Here is a 23551-nt window from a genome sequence, read left to right as displayed (position 1 = left end):
ATACACTGACTAGTCCACAGGGGGAATATTACAGTTTTATGAATGTAGACTTTGTAATCGAGGGGATATTGACATATTAGAAATGCTATGCAACCGAGTGTTGCAGTGCAACGGTGGGATCTGGCCGTGCTTGATTAACGGTGTAACAGTGGGGATATTGCAGTGTTAGATATGCAGACTGTGTACTGGAGGGGATTTCGCATTGTTGGTTATACTCACTAGCGATCGAGCTCCAGTCTTAGATGTACTGTCCCCTCCCGCACCCACAGTCATAGTGGCTTGCTATTATTTCCAGTTTTTCTGGTAGCATCTTGTTTGGCTTGCATGATGTTGACTTTTCTCCACAGACCTTCTGTGGCAGCCTCTGGTCAGGAACGTATACTTACCTTTCACCCTTCTCTTGCCTTTACAGCTGTTGGCTGCCCTCACGACCGAGGCTTTGTTTTTGATGAGTGTGGCCCCCCCTGTCCTAAAACTTGTTTCAACAAGGACGTGCCCTTGGGTGTGATAGAGTCTCACTGCTTCAAACCCTGTGTCCCGGGCTGTCAGTGTCCCGCTGGCCTGGTGGAACATGATTCACACTGTATCTTCCCCGAAGCTTGCCCCAAAATCATCTATGGAAGTCTGTGAGGTCAGCTGGAAAATGGAAGCAAGATGGAAGCCGTACGGCCTGGACTACCTGTTTCATCGATACGTGTGCTGGAGCAGGCTCTACAGCACGGCGCCCAATGTGGTGCACCCTTCAGTATTCCAGCCAGCAGCGACTCCTTACGGATAGTGTGGTTCACTCTACAGTGTTTACAGCAGTGCACCCTTTGAGGTACACATTGCAGTGTCCATGTCACTGCAGCTTGTGTTCTGTACCCTGCAGTGTTTGCATTTTTGCGTATTAGGCAGCACGTATTGCGGTGTCCCCGCAAGCTGCATGTAACTTGGGCTTGTGTTCAAGGCACTTCTGTGTACATGGCACTGAATCTTTTTCCTGCACTCTGCAGTGCTATACCTAGGTCAATGCCACTAATTCCTGTTTTATATAGGCTGCAGAGCCTCAGCCAGGTGCATGTCACGGTTGTTTTTGTGATGTACCCTATGATGCCTCAATCAACTCCATGTTGCCGTGGCACGCGTTGTAATCACTGCAGGGTCGCAGGCAAGTCGATTCCATTGCCATTGTGTGGTTGTATTGCAGTTCCCAAGCTCTGTCCATTAAATTCAGGTTTTTGCTGTGCCCACTGTGGCTTATGTGGTGTGGATTTCAGGGTCATATCACTTTGCTTGTCTACTGTGTAACACGCCTCCGCGCCCCAGATAGGACAACACATCCAACATATACAAAAGAAGCCACATCCAGCATTTGCAACATAAACATTATGCAGAATACAGTTTCCTTTTTACTGATCCACCCCTTAGTGGGATTCCATTCCACAAGCATTGTCTCTTGTTACTTGTATCACATTCCCTGAGGTTATTGTCTTTATTTCTTCCTTCAGTTCCCTTCTTTCTTTCTTCTTCCCTCGCTTTCTCTTACCCATGCCCTTTCTTCTCCATTGCCCATTTCCAACACCTGTCTGATCTCTGCAGCCGGCTGCTCTCTAGTTCATCAATACTCTCCTTTCCCCAGTTCTCTGGTTCACCAATACTCTCCTTTCACCATCTCTTCTGCTCACCAGTTCCCTCCTTTCCCAATTTCTCGGGTTCACCAGTACTTCCGTTTCCCCAATTCTCTGGTTCACCAGTTACCCCCATTTCTCTGGTTCACCAGAACTCTCCTTTCCCCATTTCAACCTTTGTAGTGTGATAGCCTCCTCTGTCTATTTCCCACCTTATCCTCTTGTCATAATTTAACCTAGCTCTTAATCCCTCTTGTTCGCTCTCTTGTCTTATTCCTGCTAGCCTTTTTTACATTCATTCTTTCTTTCCTCTCTGCCCCCACACTCCTCTTATTCTCACTCCTTATGTTGATCACAACCCTCTTCTGTCATCACGTTTCTCCTTCGTCCATTCAATTGCTATCTCCCGCTATCTTTTCTTTTCTAAATATCCCTCTGTATCTCCCACACACGTTTCTGTTCTCTCATCTTGCCTCATCCTCAATTTCCCTTCCCTATTTCTCTCCAACCCCATCCTCACTTTCTTTATCCATTCCAGCAAATGTGACTTTCCATATCGCAATTGGTCTCGATGATCAGTTCAACACGGGTGTAAATGTCAAGTTAACCTCTAGTGCCAGCATCCACATCGAGGAAATGATCACGAAGCGGCAAGAAGGGTAATCCCAGTAAAACTTAGAAATACTTTTTATGGGACTGTGTTATGCACCTGAACCCTGAAAAACACACCTCCCAATTCCTCTACTATTGCTCCGCACATGTGCTTACTGTATAACCGTAGGAATCATGAGAAGCTACAGCGACTGGCAGAGAACGAGGCTATAGCATTGATGATGTAAGAACTCCAATTGTTCATGGAGAAGTGTTTGTATGGCTTTTAAGTGGAACCATCAAGGCTATCCATATCATGGTACCGTCATGCAATAGAGCTGAGTATTGTTAAGAAGCTCTTTTGGTGGCTAGACCTTCCACAGGTGTAACCCGTGATTAGGTAGATCTGATGAAAACACTCAGGGAAGGATGACTCAATGAAAATAAATGGCAAAATACTAAGAGTGGGGTCAACACATGACTAACTAAATAGGTCAGCGAAGAAAACAAAATCTTAAATACAAATAATTCAATTTGTAGGATACATATAAAAATGGAAAGGGGCACTGGGGAAACAAAAGGTAAAACAATACAAATGGAGGGGACCAGGTTGAATATTGTGTCTCCTCCCTTGAAAACATACAAGAAAAATACACGAGAAGGAAAAACTACCGAAATTGTGTAGAAAAATAAAAAAGAGAAAAGTTAGTGGCTAAAACCCTCAAAAAACATTAGGATTTTTTCAGCTGCAATTCTTCACTATGAAATAAATTTAAAAAAATAGAAAAAACATTGCTATTGAAAACAAAAACAGGTCTAAGATGTGAGGGGATCTCTGTGCTGGAGTGAACGGATTTAGAACATTTTTGGGAATTTCAATGTTTTAGTCAATGTGAAAATCTGAATCCACCTTTTGATGGAAAGAGGAGCGTGCTTTAAGAACTACCCTGTTTTCTGTAGAATATCATTGAAGGTTTCAGATTACATAGGGCCTGAATTTTACTAATCCTCCTGGCTGGTATGATAGCGACTGGAAAGGAAAAGTCTTTCAAGTAGCCTGACGCCAAATGTCATCTCAACAGCAAGTGACCTCTCGAAGGTGAGCAAGTGTCCCGCATGCCTCCCCGCTATTGAGTAGTGCTTGTGGTGAAGGTGGTGCCATTGCCCCTCTGTCCTGTGGAACCCATAAGTGAGTCAGAACTGGCCACAGCGATGCCACAGGCCTGGGAGTCGACACACCTTTGGTCTTTTTGAAGGTTCTGACCATGAAGCTGACTATTGTCAACACATCTCAGAAGACGCCTTCAGCTGCACCCTTCACTTAATTCCCACTCTGGCCTTAAGCCTCATGTGGGATATTTTCTGAGATTTGTCACATTCTTGGATGGAATGACTGTCTCGCTACACATACTGTACGGTCATTTTTTCACAATCTTTTTGTCCTCCAAGTGCTACATTTGTTAAATAATTCCAATCGGCTGCCTCAGGAGAAAAGAATTTGTGGGGAAAAAAACCTGGAAAATCTCCTTTTATATTTTCTTTGAAAAGGTTGCTTCGGTTTATGAAAATTGGGTCAACGCAAATCCCAGCTTTCTTGAGGTAATATTAAGCTTAAAAGGTTGTAGTAGGTTCCCATCTATCTTAAATTCACAGTCCTACAAAACGATCTGCGCTCCAACTGCTGCTCAGCGGCATCATGACCCGATGGAGCTGATTGGCTGCTAGAACGTGATGGCCTTTTACTTTTTCATCAGTCTCACACTCTTTCCCTTTTCTCTTTTGGAAAATTGAGAGGAATAGATGCTTGTAAAGCAGCAAATATGTGATTTCAGTTTAATTGTAATTAAATGCTGTGAAATGTATTTTAAAAAACCTCGTGACAAGTTAATGAATTTAATGAAGACACCCATGATTGAGAGCTAGGCTAAGAACTCAATAACCGTTAATTTGAGCTCGTGAGAGAGCTGGTGCATAACCTGCCTTGCTGGATACATTCTCTTTTCTTTTTCAAGAGTGGTCGCTAAAGTCACGTTGCTGCTACTTTTAGCACAACATGCATCCGAGTTAAATATTGTTGTTATTTCTACTGTGAAATCTGCCTTAGAAATATTTTTCAGTTCTACATTTTAGAAATAAGGACAGTTCAGTTTCCCCCAATGTGTTCTAGAAATAATATTTTGTCTATTTCTATGAAGGACCATGGAGAGTTTTTCTTCTCATCCTGGAATGAGAACACCATACTTATAGCACAATTGGGCTATAAAACATGTGCCGCTGGGCCTTCACCGGGACTCACCGGGAGGTGGGGCATATTACAGCCTCTCTGGTTCTTTCTCAGAAGACCCCATCTTTTCTGGGACTTCCTTGAGAGCTCCCCTTTCTCTTGTGCTTCTCGCTTAGGAGCTTTTCTCTAAAACCATTGTAATGGGATTGTTTCCCTAGTACTCTTTCCAAGGAACCTTCTCATGAAATAACTTTTCTTATTATTTACTTCTCCGAATAGTAATAATGTCCAGGGTGTTACTGTGCAGTAACACTTTCCAGTGGCTTTCTGTTGGGATGGTGCAGCCTTTGCATCTAAGCTACATTGAAAGTTCCCTGCACAGATACATTTGTGTGCTTGACTTTCAGCGGTTTGTATCTCCCTGTGCAAGTGCATTTATGTAAGGAGTTACTGATATGTGTATTGGTCCTTATTACTGTAATATCTTCAACGGCAGTGCCACGCCTAGGGCAATTGTGGAATTAGAAAGATCTAATATGCAACAAAATGCACAACATTAAGCACTGTGCATATACACGTGGAGTCTTAATAACCTCACATAACATTTTCACCTAATCCTTTTTTTTTTTTTTAGAGCTATGGCTGCCTTCTTGAATTGTGAAAGGCGCTGACCCAATCCTACCAGGGTTTCATACACACTAGCATCTAGGCAAATGGCCATATTTGCTACTGCCAGCCCATCAGAATGGGGATTGGCTCTTGGCACCGCGGGAAAGCCTGCAAAGGGGGAACAGAGAGGCATAATTATTATAAGACGTTATTGTAGCTACTTGTTTTCCGTTGTCAGTCTTGTCTAGCACTATTATGCCTACGAGCCCTTGGTCTAGCGCTATATAAAATAAATAAATAAATAATCAAATAAGATAGTTCTTCTAGTTTTCAAATTGACATGCAGAATTTAGACACAGGATTTTCCTGTGCGTTAGAGGGAAATCATGTGTTGACTTGTCACCTTTTCACTTAATTTTTATTGAAATCTTTTGTTAAAATGAAACCTTTCCAGGCCAGAGCTTTCTCAAGCCAGTCCCTGATCTCATTGCTGTTAAAAGCAAGACCACTAGAAAGATCATTCTATTAACTGTTCTTCGATGCTCCCCAGCCGCTTGCAGTCAGTGAGGGGTTTATTTTATGGTCAGGTCAGCCTGCTTTGGGCATGTGCTGTACATATTGCTTCGAATGGCAGGATTGATAAAATGGGCAAAAATATAGTATTCAAAGGGCCATAGAGTGGAAGAGGATACAGTAGGGTGACCCAACGTCCTGGTTTTCCCGGGACAGTTCCGGGAAATTGCCCTCTGTCCCAGGGTCCTGGGAGTCCCTTAATTTTATAAACCCCATCCCGGGATTGGAAGGGTGGGTTGCTACGGTGCTGGTTTTTGTAGGGACCCGATTTTGAAATCCTGAAATCGGGCCCGGTGCGGCTCTTCCTGCGCATGAATAGGGGGAGGGGGTGTGAATACTTTTTACTGCCTCATTTCCTCCCCTCTCCCTTCCCGGCTGCTATCCTCCAATGAGCAGAGTGTGCCTGTGAACACCCCCGCCCCCTCACACACCCCTGCAACAGACCAGCGACACAGAAGTAAGAATACCGTTTTATTAGTGTTTACTTTAGTCCTTCTTCTATGTCTATGGCCTGTCACTTTTTTTTATCTGGTCACCCTAGGATACAGGAGCCACCCCCAGCCTCACTCGCAGGTCCTGCCGGATTTAGAGGAGGACTTGATGCTGACAATCTCTGATTGCGGAAACAGCACCTCTCTCGCCCCCTACTTCCCGCCAACTTGAAACCAAGACATGAAACTTGCTGCACTATTTAGAAGTGAGCGAAGGCTACAGGCGGGTGTAGTAAAAATACTACTGATAGTAGAGCTCAGGTTTGCCGATAGTCTGCACCCCCTATCTTTTTTAAAAAAAAAAAAATCTTTTAGAAAGCGTGATCCAACCACAAGTACATAAGACTCATATAACAGATTAAAACTACAAGTGCAGAAAATAAACAGTATAACAAACTATTTACAGAAAAATAGCAATGCATATACTAACGTTTCAGAGTTTTCAATGTATAATCTGACTCACAATGTGTTCCCCAAATAACTTGGGACACAGCCTGTGCTGTCTGCGTAGCAGCACTGGGCTTGGAACGGTTCTCAACAAGTTTGCAAAGCGGGAAGAAAACGCCTAATTTCAGGTCATACATCCTCTACACACAGGCACACTTCCGAAGCCCCTCTCAGCTACAAAGTCCCCCGTACCCTTGCAACATCTCCAGTTTCCCTGCCAGCTAGGCTGGCTTATCCTGATTCCCTGCCTTATATTTCAAGCTTGCCCACCTCTCCCTGGGCTGGGAGAGCCATCGGGGCCTGTCACCGCATGGCAGAGCCAGACTAGGCACCTAAAATAGGAGCCCACAGGCCTTAATGATAACACCTGTATCTACGTCTGGGTGAAAGGGGTTCAGATTTGCCTTTCTGAAGTAATGTAAAGGTTCTCCCTCGCCAGGCACATGCTTTTGCTCTTATCCTTATCTGTCCTTGATCAGCACTCACAAGGCATCTGCATTTAATCCCTTCAAACCAAGGGCAAAGGAATCCTTTTAAACATGTCTGTCCCGACCAACCCACCAAATAATAAAATCCAATCAGGCTTACAGGTTTTCCACAATGAATATGCATAATGCAAGTGTATATATGGTGTGTTTCAGTGGAGAGTGTTTGTATATTGGTTAGGCCGCTCAGTACATCGCACTGGAGTTTACTATTCATGGGTCGCTGGGTCAAGCCGGATACCACTGAACGTGTGCTGTGCGCTTGGGGGTTTCGGCCGCAGCCCACTCAGAGTATTGCAGTTCTCCAGGACCCTCCATTCAGCCGACCACTGACATTTTTTAATGAGCAGCAAAGTCAAGGAGTAAAGGTGCTGGACTTTTTTGTTAAATGACAAGAACCACTGTTTTTATACATTCATGTAATTATTTTTTGTACTTTTTTTCTACTGCCACAGTTGTTTATATTTATTATTGTGATGACGATTTCCACTTTTATACTCACTTTCAGCCTAATAAAGAGGTGACTGATGCTCTCGTGTTTTGTCTTCTTGCTTCCGGTGTCGGCTTCTTGAGTCATGAGCATATATCCACAGGTTCACTGGTGGGTTTAGGGGGTTCTGCCATTGCAAGGGAATGCAGACTGGGAAAAGGGGGAGCAGAACACTTAGGGTGAAATCAGCAATTCACTTTCCAACTGCGTCTCACCTGCCTCTAACTGTATTCAGACTCCTAGTTAAAGCATGGGTTCCATAACAATATACATTTAGGACATGAACCCCCCTAAAGCACTATACTCAAAGCCAAATGAACCCCCTTTGCCTCCCTGAGGCTGGTTTGCCTTCCATCCATTGGCTGGAGCTGCTCCTCATCCTCACCACAGCAGTGTGGTTGGTTATCCGGGAAGTGTTGCTGTCTGGCCTTTGACTGTCGCACCACCCAGTATTGCAAATGGAGCCTTCCTACAGCTCCTGACCTTAAGAAAAAGGAACACAAAGCGGAGCGGAGGTTGGAGGGACTGGGACCTGTCTGCTACTAACATCAACCAGGAGTGGCTTGGATCCATGCCCACAATGCTATCCTCCTCCACATCCCCAGGCAGGGGCAAAGCAAGGCCATGAGCTGGTCATGAAGAAATAGTGACAGCCCCAGCATCTCACAGACACCATAGCACTGCTGGTGCAGTCTGTCACCATCTCACCCTGATGCAGTGCACGCCAGAAGGGAAGAGCCAGCACCGTAATGAGACTTCAGCCTCATGACACAGCTGGGACCAAATCCCAAGGTTACCACACAGACCCAGGTCAGAAGGGAAGAGTCAGCAGCCCAATGTGACTTCATTCTCATGACACAGCTGGGAACCCAATCCCAAGGCTACCCCACATACCCAGGTCAGAAGGGAAGAGTCAGCAGCCCAATGTGACTTCATTCTCATGACACAGCTGGGAACCCAATCCCAAGGCTACCCCACATACCCAGGTCAGAAGGGAAGAGTCAGCAGCCCAATGTGACTTCAATCTCATGACACAGCTGGGAACCCAATCCCAAGGCTACCCCACATACCCAGGTCAGAAGGGAAGAGTCAGCAGCCCAATGTGACTTCATTCTCATGACACAGCTGGGAACCCAATCCCAAGGCTACCCCACATACCCAGGTCAGAAGGGAAGAGTCAGCAGCCCAATGTGACTTCATTCTCATGACACAGCTGGGAACCCAATCCCAAGGCTACCCCACATACCCAGGTCAGAAGGAAGAGCCAGCATTGCAATGGGACTTCAGCCTGATGACAGAGTAGGGACCAAATCCAAAGGTGACCACACAGACAGAGGTCAGGGTGAAGAGTGAAGCGCAATGAGACTTCATCCCCAGAACATAGATGGGAACCAAATCCCAAGGCTATCACACAGACCCAGGTCAGAGGGGAAGAGTGCAGTCCAATGAGACGTCAGCCTCAGGACACAGTTGGGAACAAAATCCCATGGCTACCACACAGACCCAGATCAGAAGGGAAGAGTCAGCATCGCAATGAAACTTCATCCTCATGACACAACTGGGAACCAAATCACTAGGTTACCACACAGACCCAGTCAGAGGGGAAGAGTCAGCAGCGCAATGAAAATTCCGTCTCATGACAGAGCTAGGGACGAAATTCAAGGGTGCCACAGATACATGGGCAAGAAATGCAAGGAAATGACCCCGGGTGGGTCTCTGGTTTCCTTGAGTGGTGAGGAGAAGGTGGTCTGCCCAGTGTGGGCCCCTTCACAAGAGACAACGTGCAGTCCCAGGCAAGGTTCGGCCTTATTGGCCCTGTTAGAAAGGTGCAGCTTAAGTGTCTAGACAAAGCAGGTAAGGGTCTCTGTTTAGACTTATCCACGATACCCAGCAGTAATCAAAAACCTCTAATGTATTTGCTTGGGCAGTAGTTGTTGCTTCTTGTCTTCTGCAGAGGTGATGCAGCCCGGCAGCTCATATCGGGTGGTAATGGGGTAATCTTTTACCATCTGCCTTCGTCCCTGATACAGTAGAATCTACATTTGAAGATTTGGGGGTAACCTCCTTGCAAAGGCCCTGGTTTGAGTTGTGTCCTAGGAAGTAATGTTCTTCTAGTAAGGTAGGGAAATCATAGAATTAGAGGAGACATTACCCCACATTCCATTCACATGACACCGTTTTACCACTAGCTTCACTGTTTTGGCTGAATTCAATGATCATTTCATGGAGTGTAAAGTCGCCTGCTCTGGTACATGTTGGACACCACCTGACTAATGGCTTTGGGTGTTCATCATCTTTCCTTTCAGGGAGGTTTAGCGCCTCTACCATGAATACCGCATTGTTTCCTCCTGTGCTGTCACTCATGTCTCCATGTTTTGTAAGCAAAGGATCACATACATTAACTGGAGTGTGTATATTTTGTCCTAGATCCTGAACAATGTAGTAGTCTGTGTAGGTGTACAAACTTGTAAATAAAAGATTCAGGCGTCAATAAGGAAACTAGACATCATTTTAATTTACATCACAGAAAGGGATTCATCCATCGGCTCAATCATTGTCAAAGTAATGTATTCCTTTACATTGGAAGGAAAGAAAAGCAGCAGCAAATGTCTTGGCCCCGCCCCAACCTAAGACACCTGCCCCTTTGTGTCTTTATTGCCAACCGCTGCCCTCATGCCTGGCAGCACAGAAGTTTATGAAACACCTTGCGGAACTCCGTGTTGAATGCTGTGTAGATAATGGGGTTGACCGCGCTGTTCACATAGCCCAACCACGTGACCACGCTGATCAGCTTTGGACTGATGTCGCAGGAGAATGTGCATAAGACTTTGGTCACGTGGACTACGAAAAAAGGCGTCCAGCAAGCCAGGAACACACCTGTGGGGAGAGCCAGAAGAGACTTGTGAGATTTGAGTGCATGTCTCCCTCATTACAGGAGCAATCATTCTAGGGAGACACACAGAGCTCAAGAAACTCGTTGCTGTCCACCTCAGACCAGCATGGGCTCCAGCAACATTGCCTAAAGGCGTTTCTGTGAAGCTTGTTTTTCACTAACATTTTGAACATTGTAAATGCTTTTTACTGGACTAACTCCAATGCTGGGTCACCTGATTACATCTGCAAAGCAATGTGTGCATAGCCCAAATCCTTAACTTCTCCCAGTGAGTATATATGCTTCGTGGTTAAATACATGTTTCTGTTAGGATGAGTGTTGTGAAAAATGAATGAACACCAAGCCCAAGGTGGACTATGTCCTTTGTGATTCAAGCATGCAACCATTTCACCACTGACACATGTGTCACGTATACATCTGTGTGGTCATCCTTATGTTCCCAAAATGCTCTTTGGTTTTATGCAAAAGTGAGTGTTACATCAACATAAGGGATAGTGAGACCACTTATACATATATATTTATTCCACTTCTAGTTGTGGAGACTCGCAGTTGTTCACATGTTGGTTGATGATCAGTTTATTTTCAATGAGGTTCCTCGGGTGGACAGGGAGAGGGGGTAGTGCCTCAAAGACAAGTGTGTGTGTGTGTGTGTACTGGACTGCAGACGGAGAGCAGAATAACAGTACATACATGGCTAGAGATGGCTTCATATGAGCGCATGTATGCCAAGTGAAAGCCACCATATTGTGGCTACAGCTGTACATGCTATGGTGCTATACATTCTCCATGCCCAGCCAGTCTTTCTGTTTTAAAGGAAACCAGGCTTTCAGTACTGGCCAAAATTACACTTGAAGTTTACAAAATGTGTTGTAGTTCAGTAAAGGTATGTTTCTCATCCAACATACAATTCTATTCAATGGTTGTGTGATATGAAAGTTAACACATATCCAGATTTTTAAAAAAGCAGGTCGAAGGCAACCTTTAATATCGCAAAGATTTCCCAGATTGGGGGCCGTCAATGTGCACCCTAATGACACACTGTTGATAAAACAGAACAACGCAACATAGCAATAACCAGCAATAACCAGGTTGATTGGGAAATGCAAATGAGTTCTCACCTGGCCTTCACCGTAAAGGCTGCTGAAACCCACAGACTATTGCTTGGACTGAATTGATTGGATAAGCCCACTGGCAACAATGTCTGGATCATCCAGTTTGAGTGAAGTGACCATGCAATGAATCATATGCAGAGTATGGGAATTTCATCTGACAAAAACATATGAGCTCATGGGAATGAGTCTAAACCTATCACACATTTTGTGGATAATAAAGGAATCCCTTGATCAAAGAATTACACCAAAAGTGAATGACCAAGATAGGATCACAAAAGCACAAGACAATTCACCCCTCAAACTCCACCTCCACAACTTGGAAGGTGAGCCCACCCTGTCCCTACACATAATCCCTCTCCTTTTACCCCCTCCCCTCTTGCGTCGGACATGTTGCTTATTGATATGTTATCTTATTAATCATTGATATAGTTATATCCTCTTCCCCCCGGATCTCCTAAAATGATTGCCTCCCTCAACCTTCTTTTTACGATGACGATATCATTATGGCCTCCATCATTAAACAATTGATGGGCTTGGCACTCAACACTCCCCTCAGCATCATTAATGCCTCCATCACAAAAGGGTCATTCCCAGACACCTTCAAGACTGGTCTCATACAACCTCTTTTGAAGAAAATACCCCTAGATCCTGACTTGGCCAACTACCGACCCATTACAGACCTACCATTTATTGGCAAATTCTTCGAAAAAGTAGTAGCTACACAACTACTCACAAGAATCGAACAACTTCACCTTCTAAATGATTATTAGTCATGGTTCCGCCCCAAGTGTAGCATCTAGACAGCCACCATCCAGATGGTGGATGATGCCCTCCTAATCATGGATAAGGACGACTTATGCCCCAACATTCTCCAGGACCTCTCGGCTGCATTTGACACTGTTGACCACCATATCCTCCTCTCCCTCCTTGCTGACAGGATGGGATTCTCTAGCTCTGTACTGAATTGGTTTACCTTCAAAATCTCAGGCAGGCACCAGGCAGTCCAGATGAACTGGTTGTGCTCTGACCAACTCCGGGTCTCTTGCGGAGTCCCCAAAGGTTGCATCCTCTCACCAATCATTCTTTAACCTTTATATCGAATTTCTGGGCACTCTCCTCAATGATCCCAATATAGCCATCCACCAATACGCAAACAATATTCAGTTGTGCATGAGAGTAAATAGAACACAGGACATAATTCGTCTCTGTGATTACCTAGCCATCATCGACTTTTGGATGTCGACTGCCTATCTTAAACAAAACCCATCCAAGACTGAATTTGCCCTCATTGGTCCTCCCACTAAAAAATGACTTGTTCAACAATGGCTCAATGATATGCACCTACAAGGACTTAATCCAAAACTGTCAGACTCAGCAAAATCCTTAGGCTTCATCTTGGACAGCAACCTGTCCTTCCAGAAGCACATAGACAAGAAGGCCCAAACAGCCTGCCTCTGACTCTCCACCCTTTGCAAAATCAAACTCCAATGCCATCCTGACGGGGCTCCCAGCTGCTCACTTGGCTCCCTAAAAGCAGTCCATCACACTGCAACAGATTTTATTACAAGTGCACAAGAATTTGACCAAATACACCCCATCATACGCAAGCTACCTTGGCTTCTTCTACCGACCAGGATACTGTTCAGGACTGCATTTATCATCTACAAAGCAGTCGCAAGTAGCACACCAGTGTGCCCGTTGGCTAAGCTCCACAAATAGGGTGGCACACACTTCTCATGCAGCAAATCAATCAACTGGCTCGAATCACAAATCATTTGCAAAGAGAGGACATGCAAACAATCCTCTTATCACGCACCCACCCCCTGGAACTCGATCCTAGTGTCGGCTCGAAATACCCATATTCTCCAATCTAGCAAATCTCTGAAAACATGTTTTTTTCAACAAGACCTGACCAAGGACTAATTCCAATGGACGCAAACACTGACGCACAGACCTCAACTCACAAAACTGCGCTATTGTTAAAAATATGCTAGCCAAAATGCCGGCTACCCTCAATCTGTACAGCACTCTGCTGCTCTCGAGCTAGGTCTGTGCTTTTAACAAAATACAAATAAAAGTAAAATATCTGATTACATGCCTATACTTTGGATACAGATTATGCAATTACTCTGCGATATCCCCAGTCCGGGCTCTCACTAGAATCTTCCCTCACCTAGATCATGTCCTACACAATCACCTCTGTGACCTCTAGGAAAGGGCCCCGCAAAAAAATTCCTTGGCTCCCATTAATTTGCACTTTTGTGCAGCATTTCTGATTGAAGCTTTCAACTTCCTGTTCGATAAATATAAATTCAATGAATATTCTAGAGCAATACTTTGCCCGTCATTAGAAACATCATTTTCAGGTGTGAGCATGAGGTCAATCTAACGAATACAAGCAAATCTATGTATGGTTTGTCACTGCTTCAACTGAACAATTTAAACTGAAATGTTTCACGCAAAATCTTATATATTTTTTTAAATAAGCTTCCACTGAAAAGAATAATATATGAAAGCTAACTAAAAAAATAATGCTTTAGACAAATCTAAAAAATAAGCATCAAAGGGCCACTGAGTCCCCTTTCTATGGCAGTCAAAATGGAAAAAGGCTCTCTGAAACAAATTCACACAGGTCCGAAGACCATGCGAAGGAGTAGTGGATGGCGCCAAAAGCAGGATTGTGAGGGGGAGAGGGAGGTGCGGGGGAGGACCGAAGTGGAACAAGAAGTTGAGCAAAAGCAAGCTACCAGTGCCAAAGGGGCATAGAGGATAAGCAAGGAGGTGATAAGGTTGAGAAGGGCCGATAGGCAAGAAGAGAGAAACGAGATAAGCGGGTATCGTAATGTAAGCAAAGGCGGATCGCGGTACAAAGGGGAAAGAAAGGCAGAGAAGGTGGGATCGGGGGGCCTTGCCCTAAAAAAACCTTTACAAAAATAAAAAAAAAACATAAGAAAAAGTTCAGGGAAGCATTTAAAAAAAATCAAGGAAAAGGAAAATTCAATTGTTCAAAAAGAAAATATACAAAATATTGTAAAAAAATAAGTACTTTTCATGGAGCCCTCTCAGAAAAACACAATGTGTAAGGTGGTTGAAAAAATAGGATGTTCACTGAATTACTAATGAACAATGTACACAAGCAGCGTGGATGCCATGATGATGAACATAGTATTCTTCACATTTTACAGGCAGCTGCTGGGAGATCCTGTAGCATCCCAGAGTCAGACTGCTCCAGTGTGAGCATAATATGCAACTTCAACTGAGAGTGGTCAGGGAGGCAGGTTCACTTAAAGATTGGATGACCACCACCCGCTACTTGAACTTTTATGCAGCAAAACGCTGTCACCATCATTTTTCCTCTGACGGTTATAATCAGGGGAAACAGAATAGTTAGAGGGAGCTGATCTTGATAAGGTAAGAATGCGATCAATTCAAACCCAGACTAAAGGGCCCACTTCCTGCAAGGGGGGGTTGGTTCGGGGACCATACTGACAGTAAGGGACCCACTTCCTGCAGGGGGATAGGTGGGCAACCATAAAACAGCAATGAAACCAGACCAACAGTGAGACAAAGGAAATCTCTGGGAAGTCATAGAACCCCTTCAGGTTGCAGGTTATTCTGGGATTGCAGGACTGACAGGCTGGGGAAGGGGCCTGAACAGAGCTTTCTCTAGAATTAGGAAACATTTCCAAAAATCAGGGATCCATTGTCCACAGTTGGTACCTTTCTGTACACGACCTCCAGTGACAACATCATGGCATGTTTATCTTAAGCCAGAACTGCCATCTCCCATCTCCCTGGACTCTCAATGCTTCTCTCACCCCCAGGGAGCTATTGAGAAGACCAAAAACGAATTCTATGTTGTCCTTTCAAAGTCATCAACTTTTGTCTCTGAAGAACAGACCACCCCCAAAAGCAGTCTTTAGAGAGCACTATTCTAATACTCTTCTCCCTTAGTAGGGAAATCTGTCTGGCCCCTCACCCTAAGACCGGTCCTCCTATGCGCACGAGAGTACCCCCTTTAACCGCCTGAACAGATCATAAAATGGTGCGTTCCACGCTCCGGCCTGCACTATGAAGAAACACAGACAGGGTCTGTCAGTTGCTTAAGTTAGTGCAGTGATCGCTTGTGCGAGCAATCTGCTGTTCCTTCTGAGGCCTGGAAGCTCCAGCTTTCATCCATGGTTGTGCCAGGTACTGTGCCCATCCTTTGTGAATGGGAGCAGCCTCCAGACTTTTACTTCACTGGTCCCTGGCCTCCTCAAACACACCATCCAGGATGGCAATTGCCCCTCTGGGATCACGCATATTATGGCCTGTTTGCTGGGAATACCACACTGGAGTGTGGAATGGGCATGTGAGCTAAGATCAGGGTGTCCAAGTGACTGGAACTCGCTCAGCCACACCAAGCATGATACCTTGGATTGCCAGGTAACTGGTGTGGAGGTGAATATACATGAAATGGAGGGAGCAGCCATGAACATGAGAGGTGGTAAATAAAATAGGAAGGAGGCAAGTTTTGATCACTGAGTTTCAGAAAACATCAGAATGCCTGGATTTCTGGAAGTGGGGAAGGAGAGGAGTTTTAAGAAGTGGCGAGTGAATCCCTAGTTACTGAACTAGACATAAGAGGAGTTCCAGTTGTGCTCCAAAAAGGGACCTGGTAGCTGTCAAGGTACAAAAGGGAAGTGCACTGCTGCACTTGAAACAGCTATAATAGGCACTATATAGATCTCTGTAAAATACATATCGAAGAATGGTGGGCCCTAGGCTGTGAACACTCCTGCGCTGTGCTCTAATTTCTGTTACTCTAGTGATTGTATACTGCAAGGTTACAGGTTAGTGGAGGTGATGCCCACACCTCTTTGGTGTAGTTAGAGAGAAGATCCTGGCTACCATTTGTAATCCGTGCAGCAGGTGAGTGCATCTGAGTCCTGTGACCCCATTTTGGCCCTTATTTCGCCACAAGTGCGCCCCCAGGCATCGTGAGCAGCATTTTCCCTTCCCTGCACCCGCTTCCTGATCTGAGTGCCCGCTCCCAACACTGATTGGCTAATATCCTCTGTGGCTCGAATCTAACAACTCGCTGCTCCCGAGCTGCTTCCATTTGTAATCCGTGCAGCAGGTGAGTGCATCTGAGTCCTGCGACCCCATTTTGGCCCTTATGCTGCCACAAGCGCGCCCCCAGGCATCGTGGGCAGCATTTTCCCTTCCCTGCACCCGCTTCCTGATCTGAGTGCCCGCCCCCAACCCTGATTGGCTAATATCCGCCTTGCCTCAAATATAACAACTCGCTGCCCCCGAGCTGCTTCCATTTGTAATCCGTGCAGCAGGTGAGTTCATCTGAGTCCTGCGACCCCATTTTGGCCCTTATTCCGCCACATGCGCGTCCCCAGACATTGTGAGCAGCATTTTCCCTTCCCTGCACCCGCTTCCTGATCTGAGTGCCCACCCCCAACCCTGATTGGCTAATATCCTCCATGGCTCGAATCTAACAACTCGATGCCCCCGAGGTGCTTCCATTTGTAATCCGTGCAGCAGGTGAGTGCATCTGAGTCCTGCGACCCCATTTTGGCCCTTATTCCGCCACAAGCTTCCTGATCTTGCCATCTGGAGAGGTGGTGGACTGTGCCCCCAGATCCTACTGGGCCTCACATTCGCTCACTTTACATTTGAGCCCCAGCTCCCCTAACCGCAATCCCTGCCCCCTGCAGCTCCTGACTCCCCTCCCAGCAGAACTCGCTTGCTCCCTGCTTCCTTATCCCTCTCCTCCCGCCTCCGCACCGCCCCCTCACCCTCCCATTGGTCCTGACAAGAGGACTCCCACTCATTGCCAATCCTCCCAGGGCAGCCCTCTGCCCGGAAGCCCATCGGCTAAGGACCCGAGGCAAAGGACGGCTCCTTCAGTGACAGCTCCAGGTTGTATCTGAAGGTATCTGCAGGAGAAGCAAGAAGCCAACAATAAGTAAGTGTGGCAAGGACGGGGACTGAAGCAATTACTTCACGCCATACTACCCTACCACTCATCCGCCGAAAGCTAAACCGTTGTAATCTCTTCCATCTGTAGTTTAATTACATATAGAAGTGTGCCTAATAGCCTCTCTGTGTAAAGTTAAATTTAGAAGTGTGCCTGATAGAGTGTCCTGGTTGAACTGACTAGTGTCCCTAATTGCGTCCTCTATATGCAAAGTTGATTTTAGGATTATGCCTAATAACCTCTCTGTGCAAGACTTGAATTTAGAAGTGTGCCTAGTATCCTCTCTGTGTAAAGTTGATTTTAGAAGTGCACCTAATAGCGTGCCCTAGTTGAACTGACTAGTGTCCCTAATAGTCTCTCTGTGCATAAGTTTAATTTAGAAGTGTGCCTAATAGCGTGCCCTGGTTGAATTTTGAAGTGTGACTAATATCCTCTCTGTGTAAAGCTGAATTTAGAATTGTGCCTGATAGCGTGCCCTGGTTGAAGTGACTAGTGTCCCTAATTGCGCCACTATGCAAAGTTGATTTTAGGACCTAATAGTATCTCTGTTTAAAGTTGATTTTAGAAGTGTGCCTAATAGTCTCTCTGTATAAAGTTAATTTTAGGATTGTGCCTAACAGCCTCTCTGTGTAAAGTTGAATTTAGAAGTGTGCCTAATAGTGTGCCCTGGTTGAACTGACTAGTTTCCCTAATAGTCTCTCTGTGCATAAGTTTAATTTCGAAATGTGCCTAATAGAGTGCCCTGGTTGAATTTTGAAGTGTGCCTAATATCCTCTCTGTGTAAAGCTTAACTTAGAATTGTGCCCTAGTTGAACTGACTAGTGTCCCTAATAGTCTCTCTGTGCATAAGTTTAATTTACAAGTGTGCCTAATAGCGTGCCCTGGTTGAATTTTGAAGTGTGACTAATATCCTCTCTGTGTAAAGCTGAATTTAGAATTGTGCCTGCTAGCGTGCCCTGGTTGAACTGACTAGTGTCCTTAATTGCGTCACTATGCAAAGTTGATTTTAGGACCTAATAGCCTCTCTGTGTAAAGTTGAATTTAGACGTGTGCCTAATAGCCTCTCTGTGTAAAGTTGATTTTAGAAGTGTGCCTAATAGCCTATTTGTGTAAAGTTGCATTTAGAACTGTGCCTAATAGCCTCTATGTCTAAAGTTGAATTTAGAAGTGTCTAGTCCTTTTGTGGTATAAAACCTCTTTGTGTAAAGTTGCATTTAAAAGTGTGCCTAATAGCGTGCCCTAGTTGAACTGACTAGTGTCCCTAATAGTCTCTCTGTGCATAAGTTTAATTTAGAAGTGTGCCTAATAGCATGCCCTGCTTGAATTTTGAAGTGTGCCTAATATCCTCTCTGTGTAAAGCTGAATTTAGAACTGCCTAATATCCTCTCTGTGTAAAGTTGAATTTTAGAAGTGCGCCTAAATATCCCCTCTGTGCAAAGTTGAATTTAGATGTGCCTAATATCCTCTCTGCAGCTGAATTTAGAACTGTGCCTAATATCCTCTCTGTGCAACGTTGAATTTAGAACTGTGCCTAATAGCCTCTCTGTACAAAGCTGAAGTTAGAAGTGTGCCTAATAGCGTGCCCTAGTTGAACTGACTAGTGTCCCTAATAGTCTCTAAGTGCATAAGTTTAATTTAGAAGTGTGCCTAATAGCGTGCCCCGGTTGAATATAGAATTGTGCCTAATATCCTCTCTGTGCAAAGTTGAAGTTAGAAGTATGCCTAATAGCGTGCCCTAGTTGAACTGACAAAGTGTCCCTAATATCATCTCTGTGCAAAGTTTAATTTAGAAGTGTACCTAATCACGTGCCCTAGTTCAACTGAATAGTATTCCCTAATTGCCCCTCTGTGCATAGTTTAATTTAGAAGTGTGCCTAATATCCTCTCAGCGGAAAGTTTAATTCAGAAGCGTACCTAATCGCGTGCCCTAGTTCAACTGACTAGTACTCCCTAATAGCCTCTCTGTGCATAGTTTAATTTAGAAGTTTGCCTAATGACGTGCCCTGGTTAAATTTAGAATTGTGCCTAATAGCGTGCCCTGGGTGAACTGACTAGTGTCCCTAATAGCCTCTCTGTACAAAGTTGAATTTAGAAGTGTGCCTAATAGTCCACCCTGGTTGAATTTAGAACAGCGCCTAATTTCTGCTCTGTGTAAAGCTGAATTTATAGGTGTACCTGATAGCCTCTCTGTGCAAAACTTGAAGTTTGAAGCGTGCCTAAATATTGCTTCTGTGCAAAGCTTAATTTAGAAGTGTACCCAATATCATCTCTGTGTAATGTAGAAGTTAGAAGTGTGCCTAATAGTCTAATATCCCCTCTGTCCAAAATTGAATTTAGAAGTGTGCCTAAATATCCCCTCTGTCCAAAGTTGAATTTAGAAGTATCCCTCCCTCTCTGTGCAAAGCTAAATTTAGAAATAGACCTAATAGCGCACCTGAATTTGCCCGAATTTAGTAGTGTGCCTAATAACGTGCCCTGGTTGAATTCAGATGCGTCCCTAACACCCTCTCTGTGCAAATTGAACTTGGAAGTCTACATAATATCCCTCTCTGTGCAAAGTGTGCCCATTAGCGTTGAGTTATTAGTTAAATACAGAAGCATCCCTAATATCCTATCTGTACAAAACTCAAATTTAGAAGTGGGCCTAATAGTGCCCCTTCCTTCAATCTAGAAGTGTGCCTAATTGCGTGCCCGATTGAATTTAGAACTACACTTAGAAAGTCCTCCTAAATTGCACCTAAAAGTCCACCTAAAAGCATAACTGTGGAGTTGCTCCATTCTATTTCTCCCTAATAGCTTACCTGTATTCCAGCTTGCTAGAAGATAGTCTACCCAACAACGTAACTGTGTTGTAGTTGCAACTTAATAGGCCGCCTAACAGCATATCCTAAGGTGTAGCTACACTTCAAAATGGCCTAATATCTGCAGCCTAGTTACAATTAGTACACTAAAACCTAGAATAAGTGAATAATATTACCCTGCTTAGTGGAACCCAGAAACCAAGACTAATCTCACCCAGTGATGTAGCCGAACTTATAAAGTCCAACATAATGTGTAAATTGCACCTGAAACTACACCTAATAGCACGTACTAACCATGAGTACACCCAATCCACCATGGTCGGCTGGAAACGACCTCAGTGGACTGCCTCCACTCTCTGGTCAGCCTTGTCTCCCGTCCCCCCTTCCCAAATCATCCCACCCTCCTGCACATCCCCTACCTATCCCCTTTCCAAACACCAAGCCAGAGGGGTACAATGGTGAGCCAACCACCCTAAGAGCACTGCTCCCCCGAACCCCACCACCCACCCGCCTACGTTGATCATGCCCGCTCCCCTCACTATCATACCGGGCACAACCTGCCCTGCAATCATGCACTCCCCGCTTTTCCCACTAACCCCCACCATCATCCCCCTGACCACACCCCTTCCCCTCCCTAAAAACCACACGCCTAGCCCTAGCAAGAACAGAATCCTCATCCCTCTTCCCCTCTGACCCCCCTAACCTCTCGCACACACCAATCGCAACAAAGACTCTAAAGAGGAAACGTATCTGGTCCCCCTCAATCTCTCAGCACTCATCGCTTCCCCTGTCTCGACCCACCACCTCATTCCCGCAATCACCACCATCCCCCCTCGCTTCACCCTTCCTGAAACCCCTCTCTCTCGATTTCTCACCGACCGCAACTGAAACTCCTAACTGCCCACACCCCACCTTCAATTCCCCCATGCCTAACCCAATCACCCTATCACACGCATCCATCCACTCCCACCCGAAACCCGCCATCTTTTCTGCTCGCCCACTCTTCCCATCAATCATCAACCACCCCACCCCTCTCCCTCTCCAGTTTCTACCCTCTCCCCTCCCATCCCCCTCCGCTGCAGCTCCGAAACCAACCTCACCTACCGAAGTGAATTGCATCCTATTTAATGCCCGATCCGTAGCAAAAAACAGACACAGCATCTTTGACCTCCTTGCCTCTGACAAACCAGACCTGGTTTTCATCACCGAAACTTGGTTCTCTGACGACTTCGCCCCAATCGCCAATGAAGCCTTCCCCCCCGACTACTCCCTCATCCCACTGAACCGTCCCTCTAGAGGAGGGCGAATAGAATTCATCTTCAAGTCCCACTTCCACGCCTCAATCGACAACCAATCTTCCATTCCTTCCTGCGAATCACTCCTTGTTAAACTATCCCTCTCCCCATCGTTCTCACACAATTTCCTAATAATCTACAGACCCCCTGGCTACGATAGACAATTCTCAAACAACCTCTGTGACTCTATTGCCACCCTTCAACTAGACCATCCCAACCTCACCCTTCTTGGAGATTTCAACATATGACTCGACATCCCCACCAACCCTATGGCACACTCTCTGGTTGATGGTCTAGATGCGATTAACCTCCAACCCCACATAAACAGCCCGACTCACTATAAAGGACACACTCTTGATGCCATCTTTAGCTCCCACAACCGGATACTTCTAAACCCCCCTCTACCCCTATCATCTGGTCCGATCACTTCATTGTTTCTTTTGCCATTCGCTCCCCCGACCCGCTTCCCGTACTTGAACCTGAACCTCCGAATCTACGCAAATTCTGGAAAAAACTAATAATCGTTTATGACCTAGCCGATGCACTCCTCCAGTCTCCTCCACCTACCTGCCAACTCAATAAAGAACTAACCCCTGACGCCTTTGACTCATGGCTCAACCCCTCACTAATGCGGCTCACACCCTCTTGCAAACCATCACCCCAACGTGGCCTGTTCCCTAGATGGTTCACTCCTGATTTGAAGACCACAAACAACTATATTAATACCTAGAACGCAAATGGCAGAAAGACAAAACCCAAGAGAGCAGAGCCGCCTTGGCTCGAGACCTTCATCAGTACAAGGCCGAAATCCGGAAAGCAACAAAAGCCCACTACAACTCCCAAATCCTAAACTGCAAAAACCCCAGCAAAGAACTTCACAAAAACATCACCAAATTCACCAAACCGGCATGCACTACCACCGTCCCGACCCCCTCACAATCACTCTGAGACTCACTCTCTCTCCACTTTTATGCCACGGCTCTCGAAAGAACAAATGCGCTAACCACCAAACTGGCTCTCTTACATCCACCAGGTAACCCTCCCCTCATACCTGCCAACCCACTGCCTGCGACCACTGCGCATCCAACGTTCGACTCCTTTAGTCCAATATCACCCGACCAATTTCTCAAACTTCTCTTTGACCGTAAACCATCCGGCTCTCCACTAGGCCCTTGCCCGGCCACAACCCTCAAAGAAATGTTCACTTCTACCTGCGCAGGAGAACGCGCGAGATCCATCATAAAGGACTCCCTTTCCTCAGGTATTTTTCCCGACGCATTCAAAACGGTTCATGTCAAACCTCTAATAAAAAAACCTTCCCTCGACCCTCTCGAGCCCAAAAACTACCGCCCCATCTCAAACACCAGGTTCCTTGCTAAACTCATTGACCGAACCGCCTACTCCCAACTAAATGCCTTTGTTGAAGCCAACAATCTCCTAGACCCCACACAATCAGGTTTCAGAGCCCGACACGGAACAGAAACCACCATAACCTCAATCTGGGATGACCTTAAAATCACGGCAGACTCCGTGGGATGCGCCGCATTAATCCTTCTTGACCTATCCGCCGCCTTCGACACAATCAATCACTCAGTCTTCGTTGACCGTCTCCACTCCCTAGGAATTCATGGAACCGCTCTCAAATAGATAGCTTCATTCCTCAAAGATAGGTACCAAATAACGCTACTCTCCAACTATTTCTCCCAAGCCCGACCAGTCGACACAGGAGTTCCACAAGGAGCATGCCTATCTGCCCTCCTTTTTCAATCTCTACTTGATCACCCTCCCACCAATAATTTGTTCATACAACATACTGTGCTACAACTAAGCTGATGACACTCAACTAATTCTAAAACTCCTGAACTCAAAACTCAACTGCCGACCTGACCTGACCTCGCCTCCTGCCTCCTCGATATAGAGCTCTGGATGACCCAAGGCCACCTCTTGTTAAACCCC

At 45.5% G+C, this 23551-nt stretch overlaps 2 protein-coding genes across 2 annotated transcripts in view; one reads left to right on the top strand and one right to left on the bottom strand.

The window, feature by feature from the left end:
- The window catches only part of KCP (kielin cysteine rich BMP regulator), an 823409-nt gene extending 815850 nt beyond the window's left edge, over positions 1-7559 (top strand). The window contains exon 59 of the mRNA XM_069629543.1: positions 413-7559. Within this exon, the coding sequence (XP_069485644.1) occupies positions 413-630 (218 nt within the window). The 3' untranslated portion in view covers positions 631-7559. The remainder of the gene's footprint in view (positions 1-412) is intronic.
- A 2458-nt stretch (positions 7560-10017) lies between these two features.
- Positions 10018-23551, bottom strand: part of LOC138514202 (D(4) dopamine receptor-like) — a 206649-nt gene continuing 193115 nt past the window's right edge. The window contains exon 5 of the mRNA XM_069629542.1: positions 10018-10397. Coding sequence (XP_069485643.1) covers positions 10192-10397 — 206 coding nt within the window. The 3' untranslated portion in view covers positions 10018-10191. The remainder of the gene's footprint in view (positions 10398-23551) is intronic.

This window comes from Ambystoma mexicanum, chromosome 12 (assembly GCF_040938575.1).
Source record: "Ambystoma mexicanum isolate Mex_15411 chromosome 12, UKY_AmexF1_1, whole genome shotgun sequence".
NCBI lineage: Eukaryota > Metazoa > Chordata > Amphibia > Caudata > Ambystomatidae > Ambystoma > Ambystoma mexicanum.
Note: the sequence above shows the minus strand (reverse complement) of the source record. Positions and strands in the feature narration are given on the sequence as shown.